At 46.0% G+C, this 13,254-nt stretch overlaps 1 protein-coding gene across 2 annotated transcripts; it reads right to left on the reverse strand.

Moving 5' to 3' along the window:
• Positions 1–422: 422 nt before the first annotated feature.
• Positions 423–11,938, reverse strand: LOC123745680 (uncharacterized). Of its 2 annotated transcripts, XM_045726498.2 has the most exons (5): positions 11,803–11,938; positions 9,852–10,545; positions 6,914–7,273; positions 5,143–5,322; positions 423–2,833 (listed from the first exon to the last, which is right to left on the reverse strand). In XM_045726498.2, the coding sequence occupies exons 1-5, from the start codon at positions 11,805–11,807 to the stop codon at positions 2,345–2,347; spliced, it is 1,728 nt and encodes a 575-aa protein (XP_045582454.2). In that variant the 5' UTR covers positions 11,808–11,938; the 3' UTR covers positions 423–2,344. The 2 variants fall into 2 exon arrangements, with proteins under 2 accessions (XP_045582454.2, XP_069168317.1); XM_069312216.1 differs by lacking the exon at positions 5,143–5,322.
• Between the last annotated feature and the right edge of the window lie 1,316 nt (positions 11,939–13,254).

The following is a 13,254-nucleotide window of genomic DNA, read 5'->3' on the forward strand; positions in this document are numbered from 1 at the left end:
AAGGAAAAGGTGTCCAGCAGAGTTAGAGAGGAAAGCAGCAGGAGCACAAGGGTACAAAAGGACAGAGGTCTTAAGGAGCATCACACTCCGGCAGCCGTCCACCAAGCCCCTCACGGCAACAACGAGCTGGACAGGGAGGGGGTTTACCTTATACGTAGAGGCAGCTTATTTTATTTGAGGAATGCTCGGCTGTTTCCTCTACATTTATCATGGAACAAATTTGTGTCAAAGACCTCTTTCTGTGACAATTTGGCTGTGTAACAATCAGCAAGTAATTATAGTAATTATCAAAAGGCACCAAGCTGGGAAGGCTATGTAGCACCATTGTAATAAACCAATTTTTTTTTTTAACAAATAATGCACCTGTGAGAAAAATCCTGTCAGCTGTAAAAAATTGATGGTTGTATAAATAAAAAATATAATGAAAGAAATATTACTGGTTTTATTTTTATCCTATCTTTTTGTACTATACAGTATATTCAAAGAAGTGAAAAATTGAGAATTCACAATTTAATGAATGATTCAAAAGAAATAACTTGCATATCAACATGAGATCTTTATGATCCATGGTTAACATGATTTAATAAGGATAATATTGGTAATAATACAAACTATAATTTAAAATCATTATTACCGATATTTTTGAATTAAAAAGATTAGGTACACACAATGTGCTGTTACCCTATTCTATATGAAAGATTACACAGCGTAGATAAAAAAAAACTAGGTACAAGTAAGTAATTATCAAAAGAAGGCACCAAACCGGGAAGGCTATGTAGCACCATCAAATACGCAAAATAATCAGAGGGGAAACTAGGTACAAGTTCATCTAATACTCCCATCTCGTAGGATGGTTAGGCATACATGGAATCAAGGGAGAAAATAGCCTCAATACATAAAACAAATCAACTGACTAAACACGATTTTCACAAGAGGTAAGCACTGAATTATGAAAATATAATATAAACTATTATCAGTTTCTACAAGACTACTCAATGTATTTCTTAACAAGCTTAGGTATACACAACAATGTACTGCTTCCCTATTCTGTATGAAGGACCATATAGTCGATCATAAACCAGCTACACGATCATCCAACATCCCCACCTCACAGGACGGCCAGGCATACATGGAATAAGGAGAGAACAAGAAATGTAAGGCTGATCTATTTGCCCCCACTAGCAAGGGAGTAATTACCAATAGAAGGCACCAAACCGGGAAGGCTATGTAACACCATCAAATGTGCAGAATAATCAGAGGGCGCTAAATATTACCAAGGATGCCAATACGAGAACAAACGCACAAGGCGAACGATATCAAAAGTATCCGAGTCGCCAAGAATACTATCGAGGGACAAGCGACCGCGGGGGATGGTCGGAAAGCAAGACACGCTCGTTCCGGAAGTCTACGGTTGGTTTGGGAAGAGGATGGTTGGGAAGAACTCTACCATCCACTCAGGGCGGCCCCTCACGGACGACCCCCTCCAGCGGGGTGGTCCGATGACTCGCAAGGACCCTACATGGTGCCCTTTTGCACGTACAACACCCAAAGAGGGCCAGGAGAGGGGACAAAGGCAACCCTCACCGGTCCCAGGGGGTGTACGTGAGCCCCTCACCATGCCAAGGCTACACCACGGAGCGGTTTATTGTGTAAAATACATATTAAAATCTAGCCATAAATGTCATTAGGAACTTAAAATATTTATTGCTGGGTATGGTCACTTGCCCGGTTGTGGGACCCGCCTGACAGGCGAGTGTTAGGGGGCGACAATGGCGAGGGATTCAAAGGCAGGAATGAATTTAAGGACATACAAGAACAGCTGTAAAGCAGATGCGATGGTGATGTGTGACCAACAGCTGATAATTAACGATGACGTCACTGAAGGTGACATCGGCTATGGTGAAAAAAAGGCGTGGTGGTGATAAAACAGTTAAGGCTGATGATAGTGTTAATAATAGTGATAGAGAAGATTACACTAAATAGTTACATTACACTAATATGGATGCAATGGAACCAACCCAGACCAAGAAAGAAAAAGTATTACAATTTGGAATTTCCTGCAGGAGTTTTAATATGTCTGACAATACCTAACAGCTGTAAACAAAGGAGAGATGTTGAAAGCCTTCCTTTGAGCTGTGCTACATAAGCGTATATAAATTACATTGCAGGCCTATACAATGTACTAAATCACCGTTTTATTTTATACAAATCCACTCGCTACGTCATTCCATTGTGTAAACTGGAATAAAACTATTACATTTGCGAGTCCCAACAAAATTGAATTACAAATAAAAGGATGAAGCATTGTGGTGACATTGCTGGTAAGTAGGATAGCAGTGTAGACCTAAAATGGCAGCACAATACCACGGTCGAGCACCAACACCTCTGGGAGATCAGTGGCCCGAGCAGCCGTCTTCAACACATCCGGACCTCCCACCGCCCCATCAATTACATTCGCTGAAGATGTGTCAGGCATCGGGCAGTTATTAAGCGAGATCCCGAACTGCAACCAGTTTCCAGTGTCCGGCCGCACCCATGCGTACACAACCCAATCCATGGGTGGCTTCCCATGCTGCCCTTCCACGGCGGGTCGTGGATCATGTGTGTCATCATTAGGCAACCTGTCGTATTCCCCAACTACCACATACTCTCCGTGTTCTTCAGTCCCTCCAGCTTGATGAACCTCACCAGTATGAAGCGATATGAACCGTTTGCCCAGTGCAGTGTCAGGACTGGTGCATATTTCGACCTCTTCCATTGCAGCTCTGTCACGTCCAGTGAATTGACACGCCATGGTGGAGGAGTGGTCCAGCAACTGCGCAATGTCTCTGTCCTGAATACAATATTAAATTAGTAAGAAAAGAATTTTTTTTGTGTGTTTAATGTTGTTAGAAGCCCCTTTCCCTGGCGTGTCACTTAAGGATAGCAGCAAAGATTAACCTGTTAAGTAATCTCGCCAGACCGTCATTACTTCCTAACTACCGAGAGCCAAGATCAGAAAATATATATATATATATATATATATATATATATATAATTTTCACACTAAGACTTGGAAAGCCTGGGAAGTAGAGATCTTTCCCAAAACGAGGGAAAAGACGCCCGACTGACAGCCTCACCCAGAGCACCTTGTGGCACGCAAATAACAGAAAACTTTAAAATGGATAAATGAAGCACCCTCGGCCAACCAAACTATCTAAAGGGCCTCTTTGAACCCAGTCACCCTATTTTGGGCCAAAAATGAAAGATACGGCGGCAAACTAAGAAGCCCTCTGGGACAAGTGAAAAATGGCTTCTGGACACTAACCCAATAACCAATACCGAGGCAAAAACTAAAATCTTCGACCGAATGGGGGAAGAAAAACACCTGCACGTTTGACACTTCGTCCACGTTAATGGTGAGGAGGGCTCAGAGGATCAAGAACCACCAGAGTCCAGCCCCTTCAACCTTAAACCCCAGCAACCTCTCCCCCCCCCCCCCAACATTCCAGACAATGAACTGGAAAGTTGACAGCGAGTCAAACAACCAAGCCTGAAGTGAGCCGATCATCATGCAAAACCACGTGAACCATACTGCGAGCCCGACAGACCGCCCAAAGGACCTGAGCCAATTCGAGTTTGCAAAACCTCGAGTCTGGAAATGAAGAGGAAGGCAGCGTCACACGATTAAATTCTGAAAACCTCAAAAAAGTGCCAACCCCCACCAACAGTCCGGGGAGGACAGTACAAGCCAACCCCCACCAACAGTCCGGGGAGGACAGTACAAGTCAACCCCCACCAACAGTCCGGGGAGGACAGTACAAGCCAGCCCCCACCAACAGTCCGGGGAGGACAGTACAAGTCAGCCCCCACCAACAGTCCGGGGAGGACAGTACAAGTCAGCCCCCACCAACAGTCCGGGGAGGACAGTACAAGCCAGCCCCCACCAACAGTCCGGGGAGGACAGTACAAGCCAGCCCCCACCAACAGTCCGGGGAGGACAGTACAAGCCAGCCCCCACCAACAGTCCGGGGAGGACAGTACAAGCCAGCCCCCACCAACAGTCCGGGGAGGACAGTACAAGCCAGCCCCCACCAACAGTCCGGGGAGGACAGTACAAGCCAGCCCCCACCAACAGTCCGGGGAGGACAGTACAAGCCAGCCCCCACCAACAGTCCGGGGAGGACAGTACAAGCCAGCCCCCACCAACAGTCCGGGGAGGACAGTACAAGCCAGCCCCCACCAACAGTCCGGGGAGGACAGTACAAGCCAGCCCCCACCAACAGTCCGGGGAGGACAGTACAAGCCAGCCCCCACCAACAGTCCGGGGAGGACAGTACAAGCCAACCCCCACCAACAGTCCGGGGAGGACAGTACAAGTCAGCCCCCACCAACAGTCCGGGGAGGACAGTACAAGTCAGCCCCCACCAACAGTCCGGGGAGGACAGTACAAGTCAACCCCCACCAACAGTCCGGGGAGGACAGTACAAGTCAGCCCCCACCAACAGTCCGGGGAGGACAGTACAAGTCAGCCCCCACCAACAGTCCGGGGAGGACAGTACAAGCCAGCCCCCACCAACAGTCCGGGGAGGACAGTACAAGTCAGCCCCCACCAACAGTCCGGGGAGGACAGTACAAGTCAGCCCCCACCAACAGTCCGGGGAGGACAGTACAAGTCAACCCCCACCAACAGTCCGGGGAGGACAGTACAAGTCAGCCCCCACCAACAGTCCGGGGAGGACAGTACAAGTCAGCCCCCACCAACAGTCCGGGGAGGACAGTACAAGCCAGCCCCCACCAACAGTCCGGGGAGGACAGTACAAGTCAGCCCCCACCAACAGTCCGGGGAGGACAGTACAAGCCAGCCCCCACCAACAGTCCGGGGAGGACAGTACAAGTCAACCCCCACCAATAATAATTCCAGGGAATCTAAACCAAACTTGCCAAAACTGAGACCACGTGCGGATGCTGCCCAAAACGCCACATTGCACAAGTGAAGACCAATATTAACCAAACCCAGTGAGCGGGATCTTGGCTCCCGGCAGATCCGGGTAGCCTCAGACCTGGTGTGATTCCCCAAGATACTGTAATCACTGTTCAAGCTTGAACGCATCCCATAAAACATTCCATCTTGCTCGAGATAGAATGTATAATACAAGTTACCTTGAATGTAGCAGGAAAAGCGGTCAGAGGCTGCTTCTCGAATGCATGAAGATACATTTTTCCTCCTCGTGATGTTATCCTTGCCGAGTAAAACCCGCCATGAAATTCCTTGACAGAGAAGACCCGGCCAGCCACCACCAAGCTCTGGAGAGGCCGGCTGATATTACGAAGATGTTCGATCTGTGGATAATCGGCTGCATTATTACCCGAGAACATTGTGAAGTCATTTGCAGACGGCATCAAGCCAATTATCATCAAGACAAGGATAGTACCTAAAACACGTGTGGTTATGTCATTCCTGAATTATCCTTTAACCGCAATTTGTCCTGTGTATTGTCAACATCATTAGGTTGATGTGTCAACAATGTTGGCGTCACAGAGGGTTAAAGACTTGGGTGGCTAGGGTCGCCAGGGCTCCCATCTGGTGGCGGGCTAGTGGTGCTAACTTCAATTTGGACCTAAACGCTCTTTATTTTGTATTTTTACATGCAAGCATGCAATTAAATAGAATAAAACAGACAAAACTAAACATAGCAAACTACAAGTAAGTAATTATCAAAAGAAGGCACCAATCCGGGAAGGCTATGTAGCAAATTGCAAATACACCGGCCTGAAGGGCCGACAACAACAAACCAATAAGCACATCGCATGACAGACCATACAACAACAACAACAACATACAACCTAAAGCTCAAAACAAAAGTACAATGTAAAATGCTCAAACCCCAACCCAATAACGTAATTACAGGAATAGGACAAGGCAAAACAAGGCGTCGGCCTCGTTAATGACAAACTAAGAGGCACTAGCACAGAAGATCAAGAAAATACATGAAATACATTACATGCAACGAAAAACAAAAAATTAAATACATAAACATGGATAAAAAACAACAACAATACATAATTTGAACAAAAACGGGCAAGGACAAGCAAGCAGCCATAGGGGCACTTAACATCACACAAACAAACGCACAGATGGTACATCAACACACCTCCCAGAAATTTTTCTCTCGGGAACCTCACATTGAACTCCTTATAGTGCAACCACCCCACAGCGTCGTCTTTATCCACCGGGGAAACTCTTAGCATCCGGAACCTCTGAAACAGACCCACAAACTGGGGACCCATATGGTATCACATCCGCGCCCCCACACTAAGGGAAGCCTCGCAGCACGACATGCCGCCGCATTCTCAGACAACGGAAACTGGGCAGTCTGACGCCAGTGACCCGGTGGCATCCACAGACGCCGGCAACAGATCCCCCGAGACTCCTCCACAGATCCGCATGGGAGACGGAGTGGCAGAGGACAACACCACATGGGCACATGCGGCAACGTTCACACAACCAGACACCGACATGGTTCCCCTTCCAGCGAGCATCCTTCAATTTCACCACCAGGCCACGGCCTGCACCAGTATCCTCACCATCTATCCAGGTGAAGCCAGCACCCACCCCCCCTACTGCAGAGCCCCCCCCCCCCTGCTGGAGAAAAAACAGAAGGCACGTTAGAACCACAGGCACCGCCATCAGCAGGGACATGGACCTCCGCCACCACCAACTGCGTAGACCGCGACACATCCGGAACCACTCCATCGATACCCGAGGCTCAGGGAGCCTCTTAAAGAAGCTCTACCAGAGAAAATAAACAAGACTCACTTATTGCCCAACAATTCCACAATATTTACACAATTTACCAGCAAAGTCAACGGTGACAGTGAACAAATAAGAAAATTGTGAAATTTGCGAGACTGAATATTAATTATAACTCACACTAAATGTTAACAGCGCTCCAAATATATCATCAGCAATTGGCTGAACTTTAGACACACTGCTGGAGGCGGAGTCTTCCTGGTTGACGGGGGATACTGTAGTCTCTTCCTGGTTGACTGGGGATACTGTAGTCTCTTCCTGGTTGACGGGGGCTACTGGAGTGTCTTCCTGGTTGACGGGGGATACTGTAGTCTCTTCCTGGTTGACCGGGGCTACTGGAGTGTCTTCCTGGTTGACGGGGGCTACTGTAGTCTCTTCCTGGTTGACGGGGGCTACTGTAGTCTCTTCCTGGTTGACGGGGGCTACTGCGGCCTGCTTATCAGAGGTTGCCTTCAGGGAAGCCTTCGCATTCTCCAGCCTCTGTCAATACCAATGTCGAGTAGTGCAAAGTTATGCATATCGGCAATGCAATATAAATACCTAATATCTGGAAAATCCACAAGGTAAACTTGGATATAAATTGGTAATAACCAATCACGATTTAAACTTGCATGTTAGGGAAAACTTTTTTGATAGGCCTAGTAAACATTTCGGGAAACGTGCTTTGCTTCTACTCTACTGTTTAAAATCACAAGTAATTCATTGTAATTCTAGTCAAAACTGGGAACATTTCACCCCCCCCCCTCCTTCCCAGAGTTGGTGGTCAGGAGAAGGGGCCTAGGGTGTGAGAACTGGTAGTGAACATAGTACATCCTGGACTGGGTCCAGGCACCGTAACTGGCGCCTGAAGCCCACAAGGGGATAGCTTCGTGCTTTAAGATTCTATTAGTGCTCACAGAACCGAGAACCCGCAGAATTCTAAAAAAAAATCCAACATGGGACAAGAATTGCTACACAAGGGGTAAAAACCGAACTGAAGTACCAAGGCCAAATTGTTAACGGTTATCCCATTGGTAGAGGAAAGGGAGACTGATGAAGGGAAGACTTTACACCGCGGGAAACGGACGGACGGAGAGAGGGAGGGAGGGAAGGAAGGTGCCTAGACGACTGAGGTGCTGAAAGTATTTATCACCATGGGGACAGTACTATGGGACAAATATCCCAGATGGTATAATGGCAAAATATAAATTATGCACACACGAGGAAACAAGTGTGTGACGAACGGTATCGTCTCAAGATGGAACTGTCCGCTTTTATTCTGTCAATTTAGGTGGCTATCTAGGGGTCTAGGCGCCCGCCCCGGGGTAGTGACGATGGACAGCCTGCTGCAGGAACGAGGACTAATACTTCCCTAGACTTCATTTCGGCAGATAATCTGCTTGAAGCAGTCAAAGCGACGTCCACCAGGATCTTGCCCCACATCCCCAAGGCTGCCAGTCACCAAGCAGCAGCCAAACTCACCAGTCTGCTGACAAAGGTCAACAATGCTCCCAGAACCACTGGATCATGGCACGATCTCCTATTTGGGAATGCATGCCTAGCATTACCGCCCAGGAGAGAAGTTATTAGCAACCTCAGTAATCAGGGCTCTTGATGAATTCCCCAGAGCAGACAACCTGGTCCGCCTCCCCCCTCGTGCCAAGAACTCCAGCCGAAGGTCGACCAATAATAACTCGCCTGAGAACCACAAAATGAGAGCACAGATCACCAGGAAAAAAAAGAGGGCAATACCACAGGTGCCATCAGAATCATGACCAGCGATGACACTATTGCCCCCCCAGGAACGCCACGACAGCACAGGCTCTACTAGACAAAACACCCACCCAGAGCCCCCGACAGCAGCAGGGATCCCCAGGAAAACAATACCGGCATGGAACCCTTGACTGTTCGAGAATCTGAGGTGTACAAAGCAGCCATGTCTTTCCCAACAGGTTCAGCAGGGGGCTTTACAGGCCTAAGACCCCAGCACATCAAATAAATGCTGAACCCGGTGCTTAGAGATGCTGCAAAGGACCTTCTAGTGGAACTTACCAGATTCTCCAATATGTGTTTGGCAGGCGACATCCCTAAGGACATCAGGCCTGTCTTATGGAGCAGCACTCTGCTCTAAAGAAGAATAGGGGAATCGGGCCCATTGCCGTTGGCAACACCCTCCGACGCCTCGTAGCTAAAGCTGCAGTGAGAGCTATCAGCCAGAAAGCAGCCACCTTGCTGAAACCTCATCAACTCGGGATCCCCCTAGGCTGTGAAGCTGCAGCACATGCAGCACGGGCTTGCATTGCTGATCTCACCAGAAGGCACTAGTAAAGTTTGACTTTAAAAAAGGCCTTCAATCAAGTCAGAAGAGACGCTGTCCTCAGGGCTGTACACAACCAGTTCCATCCCCTTTACCCATTCATCCGATCGTGCTACACTATAAATTTATATTTTATAAAATAAGATGGGCAATAGAAAATGGGAAACACGCCAAACCATTTGTACCTCCATGGATTCAAACCCAGGATTTCAGATTGCGAGTCCAGAACGATACTGTACACACACAAATCCCAATAGCGTGATATATCAAATTAATAAATACACAATGGCCGTGACGAGGGGTAAGGCTGTCTAATAAGGCGAGTGTTTGATCATCCAAGATGTAAGTTCGAACCCTTATCACGGCCTTGTGGATTTATTCTTCGGAACTAACTGTACTACCAACAAATACCCCTCAAGAATTTAAACCATGACTAATAAAGTCTAACCTTTATATTGGCAATACTATAACTGAATTTATAGATTTCGAAAACTTAAAACTATAGAATATTGATCCATCACTCAAGGTCTATGAAGCACAGGGATCCAGAGTGATGGAAGACATGAAAATTAAAACTACCGAATCTTAGATATTCTAAAAGCATAGCAATTTATAAAGAAAACTTCAGCAAGGACCGCGTTAGCAGTCCTTACTTCAGCACTATAACTGAAGTTATAATATGTATAGTGTGTACAGTATGTAATTACTGAAGTAAGTACTTCAGTAAGGACCGCGTTAGTAGCGGTCTGATAAGCAACATACCTTAAGTGACATTAAGACAGTGCGGCCGTTCCTGAATAGTTCCTTGCCCTTCGCCGCCCATTGCTCTAAACGCACATTACATTTATCAATGTCCTTTATGATCACGTATACCTCTTGTGCAGCGTTTAGCGTGTCGAGGCGCACCATCAACTCTTGTAGCTGCCGCCTTGTTTCCTGGCCTACTCTTGCCAAGTTTGTCCCTCTTTTAATCTCTTGCTCCAGCAGTCTCATCGCCGCGTTGTTCTGTTCCAACAGGCTAGAGAGTCCCTCCTCAAGTCGGTAGTGTTTAATCCCCCAGTGCCTCAGCAGGGACCGGTACTCTCCCAAACTTGTGACTAGTTTGTCACAACGTTCTGTTAACTCGTTCAATCTGAGCTTTTGCTGCTCCACCTGCAACCGTAAACTTTCGCCGACTTTAATTGAATTGTCTTGCGGTTCAACAGATTCTGGTGCCACCGACGTCGGCCTAATATCAGTTTGTTTCGTGATAATGGCCTCCGCACTGTTAACTGGCAACTGAGCATCAGCTGCGACACTGCGCTCAGGATGACAGCTTGGGCAAAAGAACAGACCCTTCAGTAGAATAGCTCTAGCACATTGTGAGCAGATTGTATGGCCACAAGGCAGATTTCGCGGCCTCCGTAGAGGTTCATCGAATTTGTTTTTACAAATTGCGCAATTCTCAGGCTTGTCGCTGTCCAATGGAAAATAAATTGGTTAGTTACTTCCCTAAAGCATCAGTATCAATAACAGAATATCTCAGTATTGCTCTTATTCAGATCCAGGTCAGAAAAAAAATGATTTACTGAACTTTGACCAAAACCCTCAAGTCGTGAAACATTGTTATGGAGGACTTTAACAAAGGCCCAAGTGGCTGGGGTAATATATGACAGATTGTACCACTGGATACCAGAATTAGGCTTCTCTAAAATGTTTAAACACTACTGAAATTCACCAGGATGAGTAAGTTTTTGTAAACATGGTAAGAAGTAATAAGGAGTCGTGCTGGGGAGAATATGTACCACCATCAGTGTTGCTGGATAGTCAAAAGGCGCCAAGCATCACCGAGAATATCAATACGAGAACAAAGGAACAAGGTGAGCAATATTAAAGGCATCAGATTCACCCAGGAGGCTAGAGAAGTGACCTTAAGGGACATTAGAGCATGTTTTGTTTTTCTGAAGTCTGGACATTTCACAAGGAGGTGCATGGCTAGAAATGGAACAGTGCAGTTCGGAAAATAAGGAGCAAAGCTGCGATAAAGGACATAATAAAGGCCACAAATAAAGATTATTAAGCGACCTTTATTATTATTAAAGATTTCCCGGTTGCAATTCTTTTACCCTATCGTAGCTCAGTCGATTAAGGCAGCGTCTGGGATCCTCTCTGACGTAGGTTCGAATCCTCGTCACGGCCTTTAATGACACGAATGAGCCACAAAAGGCCACCGGAATGTTTATTTTTATACAAAAGTTTACATTCTTGTACAGCCACTAGCACGCATAGCTTTTTGGGCAAGTCCTTATTCCAATGTTCCCCGGAATACTACCCGCTAAATCGTTTAACAACCAGGTACCCATTTTACTGTTGGGTAAACAGAAGCTACAGTTAATAGACGCCCAGTAAATCCTCCCCGGCCAGGATATGAACCCAGGACAAAGGGCTCGCGAACCACCACTCTAGTGTCTTACCAACTACAAATGTATCACTCATTAACTGGCCTCGTAGTGGGACGCGAACTTGGGTAGAAATTAAAGGAAAAACTGGGAGAAAACTAGAATAGTTGATGGGGTCAGGAGAACTATGGAAGATTAACCTTACACACAGTTGGAGGGATTGTAAACAATGAACACCGAGGCAGGCGACATAAAACAAATGTGAAGAAAGAAATGGAACAAAAATCAAAATTATGTGCCCGCGGGAAACGAAACATTCACGTGAGAGCAGATACCACATTTCTGAGTGTGTGAAGAAGCAGACGGCGGGCAGCAGAGACGTGTGTCACAGGCAGAACCAGACAAGTGAATGAGCAGTCTGGCTGGCTGGCTGGTGGAGACCCTGGTGGGCTGGAGAGCCATCTGGTGGCGGTCAGGTGCATCACGGGGGGGGGGGGGGGTTAACTGGCGACAATAATTGCCTTGTTTTCCCTCAAGGTTACTAGTTTAATTCAAGAGTTGCTGGTTTGGTACTTTTTTGGGGTTCGGTTTTGGGCTTATCCCTTTACCTTGCTTTACCTTGCGTTATTTTGCGTTGATTCCGGCGTTACAACTAGCTCTCTTGCTCATCCATTCCTTTCTCCACCAGACACATTTTGTGCAGTACAAAGATGTCATTATTGTATGGCGTCCTCCCGAGCTATAAACATGTTGTAACAATCATCTACAACATAACATTGTCAGCCCAAATGATGTTGACTTCAAGACATGACATGAATTTATCTATCACTAGCACAAGGATATGTGTTAAATAAAATACTTGTATGGGACAAGTTAACTAAATACAGTAACTATGGTGCTAAATACAACCCCATATTCAATCCTGGTAAATGTGCCATCGTTACTTTTAACTCGCTGGACACATTTAATCCAAATCCCAAACTAAAATCATCTAGGCAGAGAGATTTCAGAAAAATATTTCTGGAAAATTCTTGGGAATATTATACCCTCAAAAGGCCCACTTGTAAATTTTTCTGATACCTGGTCGAAAGTAAAGTTATTTAAGGACATCAAAGTTTGTATAGATGTGTTCTATGGGAACTACAAAATGTTGGTAACCTAAATTGTGAATGAAGCCATAATTGTGAATACATCATAGTTATTTATAAAGTATTTCAGTAGCCTATCATCCCACCCACTGGAACCTAGCTCCTACCTGACCTGGGGCCAGATTCACGAAAGGACTTACGCAAACACTTAAGAACGTGTACATCTTTCCTCAATCATAGACGGCTTTGGTTACATTTATTAAAAAGTTTACAAGCATGAAAACTTGCCATTCAACTGTTTTTATTGTTGTAAACAGCATCCTAGTGTTTCGGAGCTCATTAACTGTTTAATAATTGTAAACGAAGCCGCCAAAGATTGAGAAAAGATGTACAGGTTCGTAAGTGCTTGCGTAAGTTCTTTCGTGAATCTGACCCCTGATCTCCACGCCTACACTTATTTATTTATTTATTTATTTATTTATATATATACAAGAAGGTACATTGGGTTTGTGAGAATACATTGGATAGTACAGTATTTACATTCTTGTAAAGCCACTAGTACGCGCAGCGTTTCGGGCAGGTCCTTAATCTAGCAGATAATTTTAAGTAGAAGAACACTTGAAGACTACATTCACAAACGAATGATATAAATCCTGGTTTAAATCCCTAAACATGCTAAACAAAACCTCACTCCACACT

This window comes from Procambarus clarkii, chromosome 71 (assembly GCF_040958095.1).
Source record: "Procambarus clarkii isolate CNS0578487 chromosome 71, FALCON_Pclarkii_2.0, whole genome shotgun sequence".
NCBI classification, from domain to species: Eukaryota; Metazoa; Arthropoda; class Malacostraca; order Decapoda; family Cambaridae; genus Procambarus; species Procambarus clarkii.